The 23,333-nt window shown below is 43.8% G+C and overlaps 2 protein-coding genes and 1 pseudogene across 2 annotated transcripts in view; 2 read left to right on the forward strand and 1 right to left on the reverse strand.

Moving 5' to 3' along the window:
* Nucleotides 1-23,333, forward strand: part of LOC146548102 (NACHT, LRR and PYD domains-containing protein 12-like) — a 431,005-nt gene that overhangs the window by 166,512 nt on the left and 241,160 nt on the right. The window lies entirely within an intron of this gene.
* LOC146548107 (ribonuclease inhibitor-like) lies at nucleotides 347-23,147 on the forward strand. Its single transcript, XM_085263803.1, has 6 exons — nucleotides 347-453; nucleotides 4,940-5,113; nucleotides 16,992-17,168; nucleotides 19,276-19,452; nucleotides 21,828-22,010; nucleotides 22,686-23,147. Exons 1-5 carry the CDS (start codon nucleotides 347-349, stop codon nucleotides 21,928-21,930), a joined length of 738 nt encoding a protein of 245 aa, XP_085119929.1. The 3' UTR covers nucleotides 21,931-22,010; nucleotides 22,686-23,147.
* LOC146548108 (uncharacterized) lies at nucleotides 8,108-9,702 on the reverse strand (annotated as a pseudogene).

Here is a 23,333-nt window from a genome sequence, read left to right on the forward strand (position 1 = left end):
CTGAAGAGAAATGTGTCTTTGAGTGCTTTCAGAAATGTTGTGTCTTTCCAAACGACTGAACAACAGTTTTCCTCTTGGCTCCAAATAGAAGTTACAGACTTGAGCAGGGTTCATTTAAAGGCTGACAGAAGTGCAGTGGTGACGGGGAGATGTTTGTCAGGACAGCTTTTCAGCCTCCACAGGTTCATGTTGTGCTCCATCAGTCAGTGAAGATGAAGTCAGTACTGGTGAGGCTGTAGAGTGTGTGAGGGATGTGAATGAGGCTGTTGGAGATCTGATGATAGCAGATAAAAACAGGCTGCAGAGACTTTGAGCTTGAGTGGAAACAGACAGAGAAAAGAAAGACATGAATGTCAAAGCTAATAAAGGTGAAGTTAGGAGCTGTGATGATGTTCATGTATCAGAAGCTGATCTGGCTGCTACAGAGACGACCCACACAGCTGCTGTGGTGAGGTTTGTGTTAAAGCAGAGGAACACAGGCCCACACATGACAGCAAAGCAGGTTTCAGGCTCTGTGAGAGGATTTCAAACAGAAGCTGGAGAAGAGAAAGGACTACAGAAAGAAGGCAGCTGAGACCAGTCCAAGTGTTTCCATGGAGCCCAGTCTAACATTCATTTATACACTAACGTACAGAAGTGAACGGGAAAATGAATCCATAGTTTCAAATGTAGAAATAGTTCTCAGTTCATTTACAGAGTTTAATACAGTTCATGAGGAAATGTTCAGTTCGATTCAATTCGATTGGAATCTGGGAAATTTTGCCTCAGACAGAAATATTATAATTCAGTACATTTACATATTTTTGTGTCTATAAAAGGGAAGCTGGCACTTTCGAGACTTTATCAAATGTGTGAGCATCACAGCAGAGGCCTTTGTGTCAACGTAGCTGAAGATAAAACACGGAAGAACATGAAGGTGATTTTCCTGTTCTGGGATTTTATAGAAATATTCTGCAGTAGATCAAAAACGAAAGAAAACCATGAATCAACACATGAACATTACCTGATGCTGCTGAAGTGAAGCAGAGCAAAGTTACAGTGTTTTTATTAAAGACACAACTGAGCGTTTTGCAATTTGCATAATTTTAAAAAGTTTAAATTTGTTCAGTATTGAACAGCAGAAATTAGGTTTTCTTTTCGAAAGCAAGTAAAAGGAAAAAAACAGCGGCCGACAGCGCTGTAAACAACGGTAGACTTGTGCGTAACAAGCAAGCGAATAATGCAGAAAACAGATTTTAAACAGGAAACTGTTCTTGAAGTACAGAGAGAGAGAGAGAGAGAGAGAGAGAGCTGTGCATGAAGTGTGATTTTATTGTGGTGGAAGCAAAACAGCAAAAGTCAGAGTGAGTTCATGACGATGTTTATGTGAAGCGTAGTTTGGATCTTCTTTTGCTGCTGGTTCAGTCAATATTGTTTGTAGAGAGATAAAACTAACAGCTTCAGAATCGAGCGCAAAAAGGACGTAAACACAAAGCGTGGACCCGCCGAAACATCAGAATCAGCGAGCTGTCGGCTTTCAGCCCCGACCGTGTCTGTGCCGTCAGTGAGAAAGGCGACATCTCACTGATTCTGATGTGTCGGCGGGTCCGAGCTTTGTGTTTACGTCTCTGTGCAGAATCCGTGTTCCTGCTCTCATTCACTGTTTCAGCTGTTTGGTGGTTGTTAAAGTTTTGTGAGGTTTAACCTGAGATTCTGACATTTCGGGCAAAATAAATTAATATTAAAAAATTGATTCAGGATTTTAATTAATCAATATCACGTTATCCAAGCCAGAATCGATTTTAATCGATGAATCGATTATTAAAACCCACTCCTAATTCAAAGCACTGAAGCATCGACTTGTTCCATTATCCAACAATGAAAACAAGAAACACAGACAGCTGGCCTTCAAAGTAAAAGCTGCTCCTTTTGAAACATGTTGGTGGTAAAATGTAAGAAGAGCTGAAGCACATAAATGATCTACGTGCCAAAATATTAAACACAGTTGATATATTTGTGTGAGTGTTGTGATTCAGGTGTAGATGTAATAATGTACATATAGCAGAGTTTCCTCTTCTAGATCAGCTGATCAGAGTCGGGCCAATCAGCTCTGAGCATGCTCAGTCTGAGTTATGGAGCCACATACTATGATTCACCATGGCAACGGCATGAGCAGAGGCTCCGTGTGAATCCAGAGGAGCAGGAACATGAATGATGACAGTAGATGATTGTGTGAAAGTGCTGGAAGCAAATGAGTGTGTGATGTTCTTTCAGTGTTGCACTTTGTAGACGCTCCCTGAGCACTGGCCTCACAGCCAGCTGCACATAGAGACCAGTGTTGTTAGTCCAGGTCAGAAGATGACTTGTTGGAATGAAAATGAGCTTGTAGTTTGTCTGCTTTAATAATGTGACTGGAAAAAGGTGTTGGACTTCAAATATGTCCATTTCTTTCACACTTCACCTTTAAAAGTGAAGCCATGTGGTTCCTGGAAGGAAAAACACGACTTTTTCAAGTCTTTGTCCTGTTTTTATGAGAAATGTACGACTTTAATGTGAAACATTCAGAGTTTTTTTTTCTCTTGTTGTGTTTGTTTGAAGCTGCTTCCTGTTGGCTTCAGCTGTTTGGAGTTTCCATTTTCTAAACTTCTACATTCTGAACCTTCTTCAGCTCTGAACAGATGATGAAACACTGAATGATTTCAAGCACTTTGTCTAATAAACTTACATCTTTCATTCTTTATACAGATTGAAGGACTGTGGTTTGTCAGATATTGGCCTTGAATATCTGGCAGCAGCACTGAAGTCCAACCCCTCGTATCCCACAGAGGTGGACCTGAGTGGAACCTACAGCAACCTGAAGGGTTCAGGAGTGAAGCATCTGTGTGGTTTTCGGGAGAATCCACGATGTCGATTTGAAACTCTGAGGTCAGTCAGCATGTTTTAGTTGTGCTGAGATGAATATGATGTGAAAGTTGTGCTGACACTAAACTGCAGACATCAGGCTGATATTATACTGATCCACACTGAGGATCTTCATGGTAAAGTCTGTTTTCTTCTTCTCTGGTTTAGTCCATTGACTGCAGCAGAACAATGTTCACATTTCAAACAGTGATACTCAACGTATGGCCCGCGGCCCACACGCGGCCTGCCCACCTTTCCTGATTCAGAGAGAGGGGACCCTGATTAACTGTGTAGCTTCTTCCTCACAGTTCTAAGTATCAGACACAACAATGAATAATCCACAGCTGACTGTCTTTAGCAGGTCAAAGGTCACGGCACACAGCACTCTGTGAAACAGTTTGGAGCAGGAATTCTTGCACATTTACAAACTGACACTGCTGCACGGCATGCTGGGTAATGCTAGCTGCTCAGGTATGGGTGTGGTAACGGCTGTGAGACTCTGTGGCTGCAGAACACTGAAGAAGAGAAAAGAGAGGTCTCCTCCGAATGCAGCCAACAAATGCGTCCTCCTTTTCCCCGAATTTGAAGGATGGGTCGGGTGTGTCCTTCGTGGCCTACCATATCCCAGAATTCATAGCGCGGCCCAGCCAAACTCCAGTTTCCAACAATGGCGGCCGCTACTAAGTTTTAAAATGACTCATACTAATCTTTCTCGGTCACAAAATAAACTTTTAACATATTTTCAGGCGAGAAAGTAGCTGTGTAAACATCAAATATCTGCTCGGTTTATCAAGATACCGCATATTTGCAAAAGTGCTTCGACGTTTTCGGAGACGTCTGCTACCCACCAGCTCGATAGCTCGCCGGGAGCTCGAGGGTCACTGAAGCCGCCGAGAACGGCACAACTCCCGGCACATCATTTTCAGATCACCGCGGACTTTCGCTACTCAGGTTAAACGTGATATATAAGTCACTTAGACAACCTCAAAATGTTATTGTTTGGCTTTTTTCAGTGTTTTGTTTGTTCGTGAGTAAATCGGTTTGGCTGAGATTAAAGTTATTAGATTAGATTAGATAAAATAAAACTTTATTAATCCCCCAGGTGGGTTCCTCCTTGGTCTTTACAGAGCTGACTAAACGTCAAACAGAAAACTGATTAAACAGAAGTATGAGACGGTCGAGAATTTACGCCAGTGTCCTGTTATATTTTAGATAGCAAGGAGCAGACGGCTGAGTTTATTAAACTCCACCGAGACAGCGGTGACGCTAATCAGAAGGCTAGACCGTCCAATTTCCCCAGCCGTTTATTTCCAGCCTACCCGACCTTCTGAGGACCCAGCCCACGTAGACCGCAAAGGCCGGGTCCTCGGGAGGATGCAGCCCATGAATTTGGACACGACCGTAGAATGATGGTGGCAGCTACAGAAACAGGTCCATACAGACTGAAGCGTGTCTCAGTCTGAATGTACACTGCTGTTATAAGAGCTGTGGAAACTCAGGTCAAAAGGACGTAACCACACTGCTGACAGTTCCAGGACATTCACAGAGTTACAGCATCATTTGTGACCATAAAGACAGAAAGCTCATCCAAATCCTGGGATTAAAAGTCTGTCCTGGTGGTGTCCAGTCAAACACGTCTCTGTGAAAGCTTCAATCCAACAGGCTCCAAAGTCCTTCTGCTCATTTCCTCGCCGGGTTCTTGATGCTCCTGTACCATCTCTCTGTCATCCTCCTCGCTCCCTCTTTGCACTCACAGTCTTTGTGCATCATTAACACTCACATGAGGAAAACCAAAGTTTTACTGGGCAGAAGATGATCATCAGTGACTCTGTCTTTAAAACACTCTTGTTAGAAATGTACGACTTTAATGTGAAACATTCAGAGTTTTTTCTCTTGTTGTGTTTGTTTGAAGCTGCTTCCTGTTGGCTTCAGCTGTTTGGAGTTTCCATTTTCTAAACTTCTACATTCTGAACCTTCTTCAGCTCTGAACAGATGATGAAACACTGAATGATTTCAAGCACTTTGTCTAATAAACTTACATCTTTCATTCTCTATACAGATTGGAGCGCTGTGATTTGTCAGAGATCAGCTGTGATTATCTGGAAGCAGTGCTGAAGCTCAACCCTTCGTATCCCAGAGAGGTGGACCTGAGCTACCACAATCTTCAGGATTCAGGAGTGAAGCAGCTGTGTGTTCTTCTGGAGAATCCACAACATCAAATTGAAACTCTGAGGTCAGTCTCCACGTTTTAGTTGTGCTGACACTGTCGATCTGTGGAACTAAAACCTTTATACAGGAAGTCTGGTTCAGCTCTTTGTAGACCTTCTAATCTCTGATGCTCTGAGTCTTACTCAGTAGATGATGCAGAGTTGTGAAGCCGATGTGGGTGAGGACACTCGCCCAGCTCTAACTACTTTGACGTCCAGGCGGCTTCCCTGCTTGTCCTGATACAAACAAACCTGAGTAACCTTGCAGGTCAGATCTCATCAGTCACACCTGTTATGGCAGCTCTCCTCTAGATTGTAGTTCTTGTTAACCTGGGATGGTTTTAGAAGCCTGGACCACAGACTGCAAGGGAAGATATTACTGGGAAAGGCCAAAGCAACCTATTAGACCCATTAAACACTAACATAGATGAATACTCAGATTTAAACCTTTATTGTTTCACAAAGGGTTAAAAAGGGAACGTCCACAGTTTAGACTGCAGCAGATTTTATTAAAGCAGTTTGACAGGAGCAAAGCAAAAACACAAAGAATAAGTGTTTCACATATTAATACATATAACATAATAATAAAAGAAAAGCAAAATAATGATAAAAAAGAATGAAAAAGTTGTCCAGAGCAGCAGGATGTCTGAGGTCTGCAGAAACACAAAAACACAGCAGCTAAAAATAGTTGTTGAAAGAAAACGAGGTGGGAGCTGCTGATTCCTGAGCTTTGATACTGGATTAGCTTCAGTAGTTATTCCCATCACTGCTGTAGGAGCTACATTTAGTCACAGCTGATTGTCTCCTTTGACCAATGAGAAGACTACTGTTGTAAAAACAAGCAGACAAAGAACCAATGAGAGTGAAGAACAGGATAAAGAGCTCGTGTGATGGAGGCAAAGCAATAATCAGCAGACTGTAGCAGTTTCTATCTGGATGAAAGTAGAAGGAGCTCAGCGGAGCTCAGTCCCATATCTTTGGTTAGAAACAACATCAGTGATTTCCTGCTGCTCGAGATGATTCCAGCAGCTCTCATTCCAGCAGCTGATGAGAGAAACAGCTGATGGCTCACAGCTCGTGCACTGTTGGATCTCCAGATGTTCACGTGGCTGAAGTCTGTGAAGAAACTGTGGTCCACGTAGTTCACACGGCCTCAGATTGGACCGAGCTCCCTGGATCACTGCAGCATCCTCAGCTGGTACATGGACGTCTCTGCTCCTCAGTCTTGGAGCCCCTGCAGGTCCGTCCACACCACCGGGGTCTTCTCACTCACCTTTCCTTTGTCCTCGTCCTTCATCGGCCGTGCTGTGTCTTTGTTCCTGCGGTGTTGTTCCCACGATGCAGCGCTGATGTTCCCTCCTTGAATGCACAACAAGTACGGTGCTGGTCTTTCTCGGGTGGAGCAGAGACAGATTGAAGTCTTTCAGGCTTTAGTGCCGACTTCCCTGACAGAGGCTGGACTCCATGGTCTGCACAGGAGGCTTCTACACTGTGTGGAGGTGACTCCTGGACTCGAAGACAGGCTGCAGGTACATGTGTGATGAAGAGGAGCTACAGCAGTGTGATGGAGCTGCAGGTGTGAAGGAAGTCCTGCTGTCCTGTCCCACCCTCATCTTTGCTTCCTCTGTCTTCTCTGGACTTGTCCTCCTGTTTCAGAAACAGCACTGTTTCATGCCGAGGGTGGACGGGAGCGTTGGCTCTGATTCTTTTACCGTCCACCACAAGGAGACACTGATGCTGACCTCCTGATTCATCTGCATGTGTTCTGCTTCACACTGCTCACCTCCACCAAAGACTTCACAAACATCTTCTTTCTTTGAGTCCAGTTTGTCCCACAAACACTTCCAAATCTCCTCCTCTGAGATTCTGCAGCTTCTTGCAGTGTGACTCAGCTGACTTCTGACAGACCACAGACTGGCACAGCATCCACATGTGTCTCCTTTCAAACAGGCTCTTGATGTTTCCTCCCACATCATTCTGGCCTCTCAGTCTCCTTTGTTCTCCAGCTCTGTAGCTCCAGCTGGTGAAGCTTCAGTTTTCCATGTTGGTAACAGTAAACTACAGCCTCTGCTGTCAGCTGGGTAACTAAACAGAGCTGCAGCACGTCTCTGCGGTGGTGCTACATCCAGCCTGCAGACGGCCGTCTACATGTTGTAGTGGTTTACAGTCACCAGGGGGCGCTGTCCCAGCCATGCAGGCAGTGGGCTGCTCTGCTTGTGCTGTTGTTGGTGAAGCTGAAGTGAAAGTGATAGGTTTGTAGTTTGAACCTATCCACTGGAACGTTAAGGACAATCTGCTACGCAGCAAAAAGCAAGACACAAGGCACCAAAGTTCTCTGGTTTACTCATGCATGAGGGAGACCTGGCTGGAGCCAAGCGTCGTTCCACCACTTGACCACCATCAGACTCTCAGCCAGGCTCCCCATAGCACTCCTTTTATTGTGGTTACATGAATATGCATAGGGTCATTAACATATAGCATCTCACATAGGTATACATGTGAACAAAGAATACTGTGTGTGTGTGTGTGTGTGTGTGTGTGTGTGTGTGTGTGTGTGTGCGCGTGTGTGTGTGTGTGTGTGTGTGTGGGGTACTGCTGATCAAAGGGTCATATAACATCCTTGGTCAGGAAGAGGGTAGACCCCCCTTCACCCTAGATGGTTCACCCTAGATAACATGGTGAGGAAGTCCAGCAGTTCATCTAAACAAAAAGCACTTAGACTAGAACAGACGTAGCTACGTTAATCCTGCCATAAAACAATAAGAGAAGGTACGACCTCTCTCGTGCTCCCAGGATGTGGGTGTGCATTCCAGTGTGGAATACACACCAAGCCCCTGCAGCCTGCTAAAGATCACACATCCTATCACTACACAATTGATTATACACCTCTAAGAATATATGGTTAAATATTTCCTAATACAAATGACAATAATAAAATCTAAACCCATCATCACCACCCTGTATTGTCATTTTTTAAGGCTATACGGCATATATATATCTTCAGCTCTACACCACTTGTCAACATTTTCAGTGCAGGCTTCATTTCATACACACATATTAGCCTTAGCATCCATGTCACTCTGCTGCAACAGTATGAAATTGGTAAAGGTGTTAGCAATCATTTTATTCACCATCGATCTTACACATGGCAAGATGCAACCTGTAAACAAGCAAAGCAAAGCCAATAATGTAAGAATGGGAGTCAAAAACTTTAGAAACATATTCCACCATGGTCCAGATGTCAACCAGGCTATCCAGCCTTGTGACGTGTCTCCTCCTGATGTGTGGTCCGCCACATATTTCTGCAGAGCAGTTAAGTTCTGCAGTGCCTCATAGATGTCTCCTCCAGTCGTATATCCATCCGGAATAAACGTACAACATGTCTCTCCAATCAGCTTACACACTCCTCCTTGTGATGCTGTTATCAAGTCTAGGGTCAGCCTGTTCTGCAGTACCATCGTTCTGATGGCCTTTTGCTCCTCCGCTAAGGCTGTTCCCAGAGTCTTAGTGAGATTAATGTGTCGCAGTAAGGCATATCGGTTGATCTCCACATGATCCCGCACCTCTGCAACTCCGATGTTTGGGATCAAACTTTGGAAGAATTTAGCTCCTCCACTCCAAATGCGGAATTCTCGTGGCACTCCAGTGTCTACTGTCACTCCAAAAGAGTTAGGTGAGGCTATATTCACCTCACGCTTCCGTCGGTTGCTAGGGTGATGTTCAACTCTGTCCATGAAGAAGACATGATCCGATAACTTCACCACGGCACACAATCCTCCCCATCCCTCAGGGAGTGATAGATAGGCTTTATGTCCACACAAGAAATACCAATCAGCCAAAACTCTTGTTCCTTTACTGCTCGGCACCATCCTTGCACATCCTGTCCACTTCTGACTCTTTGCTTTTACTGGTATCCTGTAAGCCCGGTTGGACTTGCATTCAGTCCTCCTTAATGTCAAGTTCTCAGCTCACTTTGCACTGGTCAAGCATTTCATACACCTGCTCTCATTCTCTGGAGGGCAGTAGGTGTATATGTATCCACATAAACGAAGCGGCAGCTCCCCCACTGACAGTGATCCATTGTTCATCACACACAACGGCAGTTGAGCTGTATTCAGCTTGTTCAGCAATATTATGTCTGGCAGTGGGTCTGACACTTGAGGCCAGGCCAATAAGTCAGTTTGCTCAGAACAATTCACATCTATAAGTGGCGACTTACTCCAGGTGATGTTCAGAGGTGTACTATAGTTGGCCTGGGACCAGAGGACTCTGTTGCCAGGATGAGTTGCTAAGCCCAACAGACACCAACTCCTGTCCTCTGGTATGCTGTACGGCCACAGTCCAGATGTATATGCGGATAACGGCATATGAGCACACACATAGCAGTCCGTCCTATTGTTCAAGTGAGCAGTTGTATTCATAAACTGCCACCAAAAGTTTGTAGAATAGCCATGAGGGTATTGGGTGTGGTTTCCTTGGACATACAGGGTCTCCACAGCTGACCATGATGACATCAAAGCCATTACACCCAGCAGGGTAGACAACACTTTACCAGCCATTCTGATGAGTACCTGTGGCTCAGTTGGTTTCTTCACCGGATTGAGACGAAGGGCCCTAGAGGCTTTCCCCCCCTTTGTACCCGGTCTTCCTGCCACTTACTCCGAGCTGGCCTGGATGTGTGTCACCTTTTTGCAGTGGCTTTGGTGTATCCAGGTGGGTCGTTCTGCAATCTTCACAGCAGTTGGTGTTGTCAGCAGAGCCTGGTATGGTCTGTCCCACCGTGGCTTCGACCAGCACTTCCTCTTTATGACCTTTATCAGTACCCAGTCCCCTGGCTTCAGACGTTCTTCCTGTACAGAAACAGAATCATCTGGCAGATTATTTGCACTCATGACTTCTTTGCTTTTCAGCATTTTAATCATCCAGTCTGCTAGTGTGTTTTCTTCTTCTGCTTTATCATTATCATTACAAAACACTGGAACTCTAAATGGCCTGCCATATATTATTTCAAAAGGCGTTAGGCCATTATCAGTTGGCGTGATTCTCATATACATTTTCACTAGCTCAATGCAGTCTACCCATGTTCTGCCTGTTTCCTCCATTGTTTTCCTGAGTCTCAGCTTTACTGTGCCATTAGTCCTTTCAACCAGCCCTGCACTTTGTGGGTGATATGAGCAATGGTTTTTCAGCGTTATCCCCAGATGTTGTGACATTTTCTCAATTACTTCATTCACAAAATGAGGACCATTGTCACTGTAAATAGTCTGGGGGATCCCATGCTCTGGGATCACATTTTTGCATATCACTTTAGCCACTGAAATAGCATCTGCTTTCTTAGTGGGGACAACTTCTACCCACTTTGAGAACGGGCACACAATCACCAGGCAGTACCTGTAGGTGTTACAGTTAGACAACTCAATGAAATCCATATGGATTACTTCAAATGGGTAGCTGGGTCTGGGAAACTTTCCTCTCCTAGGTCTGAGGTTTCCCTGAGCATTATGTTTACAACATATTAAACATGCTTTACAAAAATGTTTTGAATAAGCATTGAATCCCAGTGTGAAAAACTGCCGTTCGACTGCTGCCACCATCCCAGCTGTCGAGACATGGCAGAGCCCGTGGCTCAAACTTGCAGCAGTCCTATATAGGTTCTTAGGCAATATAGGTTTATCACAAAGATAGTAGACATCACCTCGCAGGCTTGCTCCTTTAGTGAGCCACAGCTGCTTCTCAGCTGGAGGTGAGTGTGACTGCATGTCTGCTAACACATCATGTGTGATGGGCGTAGTTTGCTCCTGTGACGCCAGAACATGAACCCCATGTGTTCCAAGGGCCGCTTCCTTTGCAATTTTATCTGCAAAGGCGTTGCCTAGTACAATGGGGTCAGTGCCACGTGTGTGTGCTGCACATTTACAAACCGCAACTTTACTAGGCAGTAAGACTGCTTTCAACAGGGCCTGCAACAATGTCGCATGCTCCACAGGTTTACCTGTTGATGTTGTCATGCCTCGTCTTGACCACTGAGCGGCAAAGAAATGAAGTGTAGCATATGCATACTGACTGTCAGTATATATAGTCACTGCCTCCTGTCTCTTCTGCGCCTGTTCTAACCACAATTTAGCGGACGCCACACCAAGCCCCTGCAGCCTGCTAAAGATCACACATCCTATCACTACACAATTGATTATACACCTCTAAGAATATATGGTTAAATATTTCCTAATACAAATGACAATAATAAAATCTAAACCCATCAGAAAGCGAGAGTTAAAACCCTGAACAGTGTCCACTGAGCTTCTTATGCTCTTCTCATGCTCAAAGAAGTTTAACAGGAAGGACGACTCGTCCATCAGGCGTCCAGCTGTCCGTGACGTGTCCACAGCAGAGTGTGACCGAGGCTTCATGCTAACACGCACACATGAAGCTAATACCACCACGAGCAGCTGCTCAGTGGATTTGGAGGACAAATGTCTGCAGCTTCTCACAGGCAGTATGCAGAATGTGGATCTCCACAAAGACTGTGGAGAGCTCGTCCCACACTCTAAATCCAAACTTGTCTGCACAAAACTTCTCACACGTTCCCGTCACAAGTGTCTTCTAAGTGAAGCTACCAGGTTCAGGTGCAGCTTGTTTATCTGGAGCTGCAGGAGATGATCCATCCTCACAAAGCAACACAGCAGATATGCAAACACACAACACAACCAAAGGATTCTCTCTGCATGTCTGTGGCTGATGCTGCTGGAACGAAGCTGTTTGAAACCTTGTTGTTCTGCACTTTGGGACCAGAAGAGGAAACTGAAGCTCTGTGCAGAGGGTCCAATGGAAGCAGCCAAGCGCTGTAAGTGTCTGCTGTACAGGGATGCTGGTTCAGCTGTGGCTCAGTTTCACAGTGTGACTCAATAAAAGCAGCAGGAAATCAAAGCTTGATGCTTTCATCAGTGTGGAAATAAGAAAGTTTCCTGTGACAGACGCTGGAGCTCTTTCACTCTCAGCTTCACAGTTTCAGCTTCAAACTTCTTCCAACATGTTTCTAACACGGCCACATTCCACCTTAATGGAGCTGATATCTTGTGCATCAGCACATTTTCTAAAGGCAGCGATCACATCTTTAGTTTTGGATGTTTAACTGCAGATTGTTTGTGTTTATAGCACATTAATTACAGCAGCAGCGTTGACCACAGTGCTGTACAAGAATCCAAGATAACTATTAAAATAACTCCTAATATTAATATCACACATCAAATATCAAATAACTCTCATGCTGTATTAAAAGCCAGTGAATACAAATGTGTTTTCAGAGCAGATTTACAGAGACTGACAGCAGGAGCTGGGGCTGTTCGATAGAACGATGTATATATGATGACCATATGAAAACGTCTATCGTTTCATATCACGCTCTTTGTTTCCTGCTTATGTGTTTGTGTTTTCCAGATAAAGCTTTCAAAATAAATCTGAAGATCCTGTTGAGAGTTTTCAAAATAAACACAATACAGTACTGCGGTCGCTCGTTTATCGAGTTACGTTCTAAAAATAAGTCTCAGAATGAAGTAGCAGCTTTATGTTTTACAAGTATTATAGAAGTTTTAAGGCAGTTAAACCCTCACTGCACACTTTCTACACTTTTCTCAGACAGGCATGAACATTTTCACACTTTTCTCTCTTGTTTAAACAAAGTTCAAACCTTCATAGAAAAATAAGTTCATTATTAAAGAGTGAAAGCAAAGTGTTTCTGAAATGTGTCAAATCAGCCTTTGCTGGCATTAAATGAGCTTCTGTGTGAGGAGCACTCGTCCATGGCCTGGGCTCCTCGCTGTCAGGTAAAGTTGCATAAAGCTTTTGAGTTTTTATGCAGATAATGTTGGTGTCCAGCACGATGTTCTTTTTCCTGCGGTCACTGAGCCACAAAGCCAAAGCTGACTCCATCCTTACGATGTTCTTGTTGTGGACAGTTACAACCTTTTTGCCTCCTTGTTGAAACTATGATGGTCAGCATCTTCCTCTGCCTTTGGCTGCTACCACAGGTGCAAAACGTCTCGTCATCATTGTTGTTTGTTGGGGACAAAACGTACAAACATACAGTGCAGCACTGCAGAGTCACACTGCTGTAAATTTGAACACATTCTGTACTGTACAGGAGACACGGCACGAGATTGACTGACAATGGTCTACAGCCAATCAGGACGCAGAACACAATGCGCTGTAAAAAACAAAAACATGCAAAATTGCACAAGAAAGATCAGCGAAACAGCGAGGCCGCCAAAGGTGAACTGTGTTACAGCGAGGGACCAGCGTATATGTGGTTGTTGGGACGATAAATGTCTTTGAGCTTGTGTCAGAAGACAAGCTGCAGCTTTCTGGACCAGCTGCAGTCTTGCCAGGCAGGTCCCACTAACTCCAACATATAAGGAGTTACAATAATCCAGCTGGGACGTCATGAAAACGTGGATCGCCCGTTCAAGGTTTTTAAAAGATATAAATGATCTCACCTTAGATAAAAGCCTCAGTTTGAAGAAAGACCGCTGTACAACTGAGCTCAGCTGTTTTTCAAATTGCCGTCAAATATAAGCCCCAAATGTAATAATGCGATTTAATAAAAGAGCTGAACCAGTCTAATAGAGCGCCCTTGATGCCGCCATGCTCCAATGGTGAGGTCAAGATGCTGTGGTCAAGGCAGCGGTCAGATCCAAAAGCACAGCGGAGTCTCCTGATCAGTGGCTGATAAAAGATCATTAAGAACTTTCCAAAGTGCAGTTTCAGTGCTGTGAAGAGCTTTAAAACCAGACTGAAACCTTTACAACAGATTGCAGCTGAACAAATATAATATTTTACAAAATCTTCGACAGGAAGGGAAGCTTTGAAATAGGCCTGAAGTTTGAGCGCACAGAGGATCCAGATCAGGTTTTTAGTACAGGCTGTACAACAGCATGTTTAAAACAGGCTGTACAACACCTGAACTAAGACTGCTGTTAAAAATCGCTAAGATGTCGGAACCAACAACCTTTAAAATCTTTTTAAACACGTGTTGGAACAACATCATTTGGACAAGATGATGTCTTTATAGCATCACATCGTTCCTCCACCTGATCAAACCACACAGGCTCAAACTGATCAAAAACAGCTGAGCAGGTGAATATTTTAGCCCCGGTGCGATCTCGGGCGAGAGTATCGATGATGGCCAAAGGGCAGCGTCCAGCTCTACGGCCGCTGAAGAGCAGACTCAACAGACGCGCGTGATGTGGATCCTACTGCTCTAAAACTGGAGCTTCTTCAATCCATTAAAGAGGACATTAGTACGCTGTTAAAAGAAGAAGTCAGAAATGCATTGAAAGAAGATTTTGACAATATAAGGGCTGACGTGCAAGGACTGAGAAATGAGATCGCTAACAGCATGGCGGCGACGTGCGGCGAAGTTGATGGAGTAAAGGTTACAGTGAAAGAAGCTGAGGATGGGCTGTCAATGTGGAGCGATGAGGTGACCACCCTGCAGTCTACAGTAGAGAGTATGAAGGAGGAGCTGTCTGACCTGAAGGATAAATGTGATGAAGGCAGGAAGCGAAGAGCTAACATCCACATCATAGGGATCCCAGAGGGCCTGGACTCGAGCTCCTCCACGGCCGTATCCGTGCTACTACGTGAAGTGCTGGGTATGGATAAAGACGTTATTGTCGACCGCTCACACAGGAGCCCTATCCTGAGAAAGCCAGCTGGTGACCCGCACGCCGTCATAGCCGAGCGTCACTACTACCAGGATTGTGTGGCTACGCCGTGCCAGGGCCCAAGCCCCGCTTGAGTTTAACGGACAACCTATTGCAATATTACGACTGGGCGATATGACCCAAAGTTCATATCTCGATATTCTTTAGCTGGATGGCGATATACGATATATATCTCGATATTTTTAAAGCCAGAAAGTACGAACAAAAAGAGAGTTCTTAGTCAAAGCTGTGTCCCAAATCTCACACAGGCACATTTATTAACATACAGCGTAGATGTACATGAAACAATTACTCAGAAATAAATGATCAGCATTTATTAAATAATAATGCTCCATAAATAAAAGAAAACAATGTTGTGTTTGTGCATAACAAAAAGCTCACAATCGTGCAGTCAAAATGTAAACAGACGCTGAGCATAATAACAAGCAGCTGCTCTGTTCCCAGGTTCTACTGCGTGACTGACAGCCTGGAGTTTGAAACCCTCTTTGTAACCGTGTCTCTTACAGGTGCCATTTATGGTCCTTATACACACTCAATACAGTAATATTACGTTGAAGCAGAGTACGTATCACTCCGCGAGGCTCCTCGTAGCTGTAATGCTCCAACAATCCATCAAGCGGTGCGGCCTCGTAGCTGAGCAAAGTCGTACCAAAACATCTTTTGAAAGGTTTCTGAGCGCCGTGTAGCACATAAAATCGGTTCGAGGTCAGTAAGCACAACCAGAATTCATCCATAAGGCGCACTGTCGATTTATGAGAAAATTACAGGATTTTAAGTGCAGAAAATATAGTTTATGGTTTTCCTTTGATCTTAGCAAATATCTACGCCTCTAATTGGGACGATCACAGATTTTTCACTAATGTCTTTGCGCGGCTCCCCAATATGTCATCACACAATATCATCTTTGAGGGAGACCTAAACTGCTCATTATCTGCTATGGACCACAGTTCACACAAAAGTACACTTAGTCCAAAGTCAGCATGCGTCATTCAGAGCTTTCTTGATAATTATGGGCTGGCTGATGTATGGAGATTTCATAATCCTGCTTCACGTCAATACTCTTTTTTTTCTAATGTCCATAAAACATATATTTGTATAGAAAAACGTCTCCCTTTAGTTACAGAATGTGATTATAAGACTCTGGTGATTTCTCCTCTTGTTTTTTCAATGTGTATTCCTGATGCCTGCTCCAACTATCAGCCATGGAGATTCAACTCAGTGTTGTTAGCAGATGAAGAGTTTGTCAGTTACAAAAGGTCTCAAAGACATTTTTTTTCTATCAATCAGACCCCAGAGATGTCATCATCAGTCATTTGGGAATCTCTAAAAGCATCTGAGAGGCCAAATAATTTCATTTTGTGCCAAACAAAGTGCAACACTGAAAGAACATCATCCATAAATATTGAGTAAGAACTGGACTCTCATACAGCGAGACTCGAATGCCTTTAAACATCAGCTTATCCTGCTGATCCAAGTCCAACAGTGAGTTTGTAAAAACATGTTTGTCAATCATTTTGTTTGGTTTCTGAGGAAAAAGATTCAATAACTTGCTGCTAATACACAACATTTCATCATATTTCCTCATAACCCTCTTTTGTCTGACCATTTGATCCCATTTGAATTTGCAATAAAGGATCCACAGAGTTTGGTGACAATAATGACAGTAGATGTTTGTGTGAAAGTGCTGAAAGCAAATGAGTGTGTGATGTTCGTTCAGTGTTGCACTTTGTAGACGCTCCCTGAGCACTGGTCTCACAGCCAGCTGCACATAGAGACCAGTGTTGTTAGTCCAGGTCAGAAGATGACTTGTTGGAATGAAAATGAGCTTGTAGTTTGTCTGCTTTAATAATGTGACTGGAAAAAGGTGTTGGACTTCAAATATGTCCATTTCTGTCACACTTCACCTTTAAAAGTGAAGCCATGTGGTTCCTGGAAGGAAAAACACGACTTTTTCAAGTCTTTGTCCTGTTTTTATGAGACATGTACGACTTTAATGTGAAACATTCAGAGTTTTTTCTCTTGTTGTGTTTGTTTGAAGCTGCTTCCTGTTGGCTTCAGCTGTTTGGAGTTTCCATTTTCTAAACTTCTACATTCTGAACCTTCTTCAGCTCTGAACAGATGATGAAACACTGAATGATTTCAAGCACTTTGTCTAATAAACTTACATCTTTCATTCTTTATACAGATTGATAGACTGTGGTTTGTCAAAGATCAGCTGTGATTATCTGGCAGCAGCACTGAAGTCCAACCCCTCCCATCTGAGACAGCTGGACCTGAGCTCCAACAACAAGCTGCAGGATCCAGGAGTGAAGCATCTGTGTGGTTTCCTGGAGAGTCCAGGATGTAAACTTGAAACTCTGAGGTCAGTCAGCATGTTTTAGTTGTGCTGAGATGAATATGATGTGAAAGTTGTGCTGACACTAAACTGCAGACATCAGGCTGATATTATACTGATCCACACTGAGGATCTTCATGGTAAAGTCTGTTTTCTTCTTCTCTGGTTTAGTCCATTGACTGCAGCAGAACAATGTTCACATTTCAAACAGTGATACTCAACGTATGGCCCGCGGCCCACACGCGGCCTGCCCACCTTTCCTGATTCAGAGAGAGGGGACCCTGATTAACTGTGTAGCTTCTTCCTCACAGTTCTAAGTATCAGACACAACAATGAATAATCCACAGCTGACTGTCTTTAGCAGGTCAAAGGTCACGGCACACAGCAGACAGTCAGAAATATTCTAACTCTGATCATTTATCAGTTGTGACACTGTGAGACTTGATCAGAGGTGTGATCATCACAGCAGAGGCCTTTGTGTCAAAGTCACTGAGGATCAAACAGAAACACATGAAGCAGATTTTCCTCTTCTGGCTTTTTATAGCAGATAACCTTCAAAATATTCTGCAGTCGATCAAAAACTGAAGCAAACCATGAAGCAACATGTGAACATGAGCTGATGCTGCTGAAGTGAAGCAAAGTTACAGAGGTTTGATTACAGACACAGCTGAGAGTTTGTAATCTGTCATCATTTTAAAAAGTTTCCATGGAACAGCAGAAATGAGGCTTTACTGTCAGAGGCCGACAGCACTGAACACAACAGCAGACTGGTGGCTAATAAACAGTGAATGATGCAGAAACAGATGTTTGAAGCTGTTCTTGGAGTACACTGAGAGAGAGAGAGCTGTGCAGGCAGGAACAGCCAAAGTCAGAGAGAATTCATGAGCATATTGATCAAACGTGAAGCAGAGTTTGGATCTTCTTTTGCTGCTGCTTCACTCAGTTTTGGTTGGAGACAGATGAAACCTGCAGCTTCAGGATCTGTGAGCTGTCCACTTTCAGCCCTGACGGCGTGTCCGTGTACGTGCCGTGGAGTGAACGATCCACGCTCTGTGTTTCCATCTTTGTGTGTTTAGCTGCTCTCATTTACTGTTTTATCTGTTTGCTGCTTGTTGAAATAGTTTGTGAGCTTTAACCTGAGATTCTGGCAAAATACATTTATATGAAACATCGATTCAGGATTGAATGAATCAACATCGTTTTATTCAAATTAAAACCATTTAAATGGGAACATGAATTTTTTACAGCCGCCTCTAATGCTGGGTAATGTCAGCTGGTCCATGTGCAGCTGGCTGTGAGGCTCAGGGAGCGTCTACAAAGTGCAACACTGAAAGAACATCATCCATAAATATTGAGTAAGAACTGGACTCTCATACAGCGAGACTCGAATGCCTTTAAACATCAGCTTATCCTGCTGATCCAAGTCCAACACTGAGTTTGTAAAAACATGTTTGTCAATCATTTTGTTTGGTTTCTGAGGAAAATGATTCAATAACTTGCTGCTAATACACAACATTTCATCATATTTCCTCATAAGCCTCTTTTGTCTGACCATTTGATCCCATTTGAATTTGCAATAAAGGATCCACAGAGTTTGGTGACAATAATGACAGTAGATGTTTGTGTGAAAGTGCTGGAAGCAAATGAGTGTGTGATGTTCTTTCAGTGTTGCACTTTGTAGACGCTCCCTGAGCACTGGTCTCACAGCCAGCTGCACATAGAGACCAGTGTTGTTAGTCCAGGTCAGAAGATGACTTGTTGGAATGAAAATGAGCTTGTAGTTTGTCTGCTTTAATAATGTGACTGGAAAAAGGTGTTGGACTTCAAATATGTCCATTTCTGTCACACTTCACCTTTAAAAGTGAAGCCATGTGGTTCCTGGAAGGAAAAACACGACTTTTTCAAGTCTTTGTCCTGTTTTTATGAGAAATGTACGACTTTAATGTGAAACATTCAGAGTTTTTTCTCTTGTTGTGTTTGTTTGAAGCTGCTTCCTGTTGGCTTCAGCTGTTTGGAGTTTCCATTTTCTAAACTTCTACATTCTGAACCTTCTTCAGCTCTGAACAGATGATGAAACACTGAATGATTTCAAGCACTTTGTCTAATAAACTTACATCTTTCATTCTTTATACAGATTGGAGAGCTGTGGTTTGTCAGAGATCAGCTGTGATTATCTGGCAGCAGCACTGAAGTCCAACCCCTCCCATCTGAGAGAGCTGTACCTGAGCTCCAACAACAACCTTCAGGATCCAGGAGTGAAGCATCTGTGTGGTTTCCTGGAGAGTCCAGGATGTAAACTTGAAACTCTGAGGTCAGTCAGCATGTTTTAGTTGTGCTGAGATGAATATGATGTGAAAGTTGTGCTGACACTAAACTGCAGACATCAGGCTGATATTATACTGATCCACACTGAGGATCTTCATGGTAAAGTCTGTTTTCTTCTTCTCTGGTTTAGTCCATTGACTGCAGCAGAACAATGTTCACATTTCAAACCTTCAAAGAAGAAGAAAAATCCTCCAGTGGAAAATTCACTGTGAAACTCTCAAACTCTTCATTGCACCTTAAAGTCTGTCTGACACTGAAATCCAAAGCAAAATGTGCGTTTGCTTTACAGACAGCAGTCCAACACAAACATACACACATCATCCAAAACACAGTCCAACATCCAAATCTCCTCCACTGCCAGCATGAATGATGGGAAAGAGAAGGAGGAACACTCTGACATTCAGGGTTAGAATGAGTTTCATCAAGCAGACTGTGAAGATCAAAGCTGCATTAGAAAGCTTACATGAATGAATGAGTGGACAGAAGTGGACAGAGATCATCTGAAGCACTTCAAAGGCTTTAAATCAGCACATTTCTCTTTATTCTTTATCAACTCTGTTAGTTTCTCTCAGTTTTCTGTGGAATGAAGCTAACAGCAGGCTAATAAGATGCTGACCAATAGGTTTCTATTAAAGGTTGTAATTTGTATATGAAAAAGTGCTTTGGCTCAGCAGGGATCAGCTTACAGGTAGAATACAGCTGCTGGATGGGATTAGCATGTCATAGCTATCTACCAAACTGCTAACTGGGGGATTTCAGGCCATCTATGGATCATTTTTGCTAACTGTTTATTCAGCTTAGGCTCACAGGGCTGCAGCCTGTGCCCTAGCTGTCATAGGGCAAGAGGCGTGGTCCACCTGCACAGGTGAGCAGTCCATCACAGGGCCAACAGAGAGAGACAGAGAAGCACTCCCTCACATCCACACCTACAGCCAATTTAGAAGCACCAATGAACCTAAGCAGCATTTCATTGGACTGTGGGAGAACATCCAACCTCCACAGAAAGGCCCAGCTGACCAACAAGCTTCAACCTACAACCTTCTTGCTCTAAGGCACTAGTGCTAACCACTTTTGCCCATTTCAGCCCAAATCCTGCATCTTCCTGTTTCTGACTCCAGGCCAGCTCCACTAACACTTTCTCATCAGACACTGCCACCTAGTGGAGGAAGTCTTAGTTCCATTTGAAGCTTCAGATTACAGTTAGTTCCTTTACAAAGAGGTGGAGGTGGTGGGGCCACAGCACCATCATCACTGAGTGCCATAGGACACTTAACCTTTGTTTCCATATGCTGGGAACTTCCTGTTGTTCCAAGGAGGACTGGAAAATGTGTGAAAATCTCCCAGTCACTTCCTCACAGCACACTTCAATCATTTCCCTCCCACAGCATCAGGACCAGGGCTTTTTCTCTCTTTGGTCCCACTAAGAGATTTCCACACAAACACCTCATCAGTGGGACTCTCAGAGCTACCAGCCCTTTGCTACAATCACAAAGCTCTTCATTGAAATCAATGATATCAAAGCTGGAATCAAATGAGTCCAAGTCTTCTGCTGATTCAGCATCACATTCATCTTTGCTCCTTGTTCTGCATCCCCACCATGGACTTCATTCCTTTCCAAGCCAGCCTTGAGTGTCCTTTATTCAGCTCATCCTCTGCTTTACTTTTACACCTGATTTTAGCTGCTTTATCTCTCTTTCAACAGGTTTCTGTGCCTCAATCTTTTTCTTCTCTCCCTCATAACAAGACAGCTTCTTCTGCCTGAGAACATGTTGGAGTGATTTACTAATCCAGGGCTGCTTATTGGGGAAAATACTTCCTGTTTCCAAAGTAATCCCCATTTTTCCCAGAAAGAAATGTCAGTAGAAATCGATGATCTAAGTGAGAACATGAGCCTTTAAAAAGTCCCAGTGGGTGCAGTCAAAGCAGTCCCTCAGTCCCAGTATAGAGTCTTTGGTCCAGACTGGAACAACTGTGTGCCCAGTTTGAGCTCTCTTCAGTGCTGTGACCTGACAGACCCAGAGGGGCCATCACATCACATTTAGAAGCTCCCCTGATGGAGCCACAACACATGTCCAATACTTAGTCTGTCTTGTTGGACCAACTGGAAGAAATGATTCAAGGACTTAGTCACAGAACAGAGATTCAAATCTCCAAAATCCAACTGGCTGCATCAGGACATATAGTCTGAAACTCTGCACAGTTTCCTGTTTGAAGCTGCTTCCTGTTGGCTTCAGCTGTTTGGAGTTTCCATTTTCTAAACTTCTACATTCTGAACCTTCTTCAGCTCTGAACAGATGATGAAACACTGAATGATTTCAAGCACTTTGTCTAATAAACTTACATCTTTCATTCTTTATACAGATTGATGGACTGTGGTTTGTCAAAGATCAGCTGTGATTATCTGGCAGCAGCACTGAAGTCCAACCCCTCCCATCTGAGAGAGCTGGACCTGACAAAAAATTAAACTTCATGATGGATGGATCCAGATGTGAAGCAGCTGTCTGATCTTCAGCAGAGTCCAGACTACAGACTGGAGACTCTGCTGTAAGTAGAGTGATGGAGTGAGTGGGTGGTGCTGTCAGCAGTATTGTACTAAACACAGTCAGTATGAAACAAAGATCCAGTGTTTCCTGTAAAGCTGCAGCTTCTCAGTGAAGCTGTGAGAGGAGAACGGTGACAGGCTTCAGGATTGGACACAAACACTTCCTGTTTCTCACCTTTATGGTCACCATAGTAACGGCTGACACGCTCTGATCAAACACTGTCAACAGCCAATCAGCTCTCTGAACAAAGCAGCACGCAGACCAATGACTGCATTGATTTCCAAGTTTAAAGCAGTGAAGAACACAGTCTGTAGGTGAGGAAGAATTTAGTGAGAGCAGATGTTTGGATGGAATTCCTCCAGTTAACAGCTGGAACCGTCCATCTGGATTGTTGGGCTTGTTGTTGGGGTTCCTACAGAGCTCAGAGTGGACACACCAAGGTTCTTCTAATGAATGAAAGTCCAAACTCAAACTAGGAGGGAAAAACATTTTCAGCAACTTCAATAAAAATCCAAAGATTAGAAAAAGTGAAGCAACAATGAGTCCTAGTACAGTCCCAGCACTGACGTCCCTGCTGCTCTTTATACTGGATGTGCTGCATCACTGACTGACAGCTGATGAAGAGTCTCTGGAAACACTCGTTTATCTCCTCTGCTCTTCCTCCTTCTCTCTGCAGGTGGTGATGATGGTAAACAGGACGGTGTGTGTGCTGAGAGAGGAGCAGCTGTGTCCTGATGATCCAGAGAGGTTGAAGCAGCAGCAGCTTGTGTGTAGAGACGCTCTGACTGGGCCATGTTACTGGGAGGTGGAGAGGAGAGCTTCATCCAGCAGTGACTGACAGAGGAATGAAGTGCAGATGACTGTCAGTGCTGCAGAGTGAACTGCTCTGAGAACAGCTCCACTGTCAGACACAATGTAGAGTCCAGCATCAGCCCTGTGTGTCCCTCTGGATCTGACAGAGGATCATCAGTGTATCTGGACTGCTCTGCTGCTGCTCTGTCCTTCTACAGTCTCTGCACAGTCTCTGTCTCACTCTGGAAAGATTTTACAACTTGTTGTAATTACAGAACGTTAATATAATATTCAAACATGTGATCTTCTCTTTATTTCTGAATCTTTACCAAATAAAGAAAAAACAAACTAACAAACAGAAGCTGTCGTGTCCTTTTTCACCACATCTGTGAATCTTTTCTGTGTTTTTCCTCTTTTCCTCCTTCCTGCAGCTCCATCTTCATCATTCTGTGTCCAGTATATGTGAACACGTCCAAAGCATCTGAGCCTCATGTTACCCGTTTGTGTGAGTTACGCCTGTCGTTGTGTTGTG

This window comes from Mchenga conophoros, linkage group LG23, assembly GCF_057382185.1.
Source record: "Mchenga conophoros isolate Kocher_MC1m ecotype Shallow Benthic linkage group LG23, M_conophoros_male_GT1.1, whole genome shotgun sequence".
Classification (NCBI taxonomy): Eukaryota; Metazoa; Chordata; class Actinopteri; order Cichliformes; family Cichlidae; genus Mchenga; species Mchenga conophoros.

Bases quoted from the DNA above. Each gene is read 5' to 3' on its own strand.
- LOC146548107 (XM_085263803.1), top strand. From the start codon at position 347: ATGAATGTCAAAGCTAATAAAGGTGAAGTTAGGAGCTGTGATGATGTT. The intron at 5,114-16,991 runs GTCAGTCTCCAC...TTCTTTATACAG, and splicing joins CATCAAATTGAAACTCTGAG to ATTGATAGACTGTGGTTTGT. The intron at 17,169-19,275 runs GTCAGTCAGCAT...TTCTTTATACAG, and splicing joins TGTAAACTTGAAACTCTGAG to ATTGGAGAGCTGTGGTTTGT.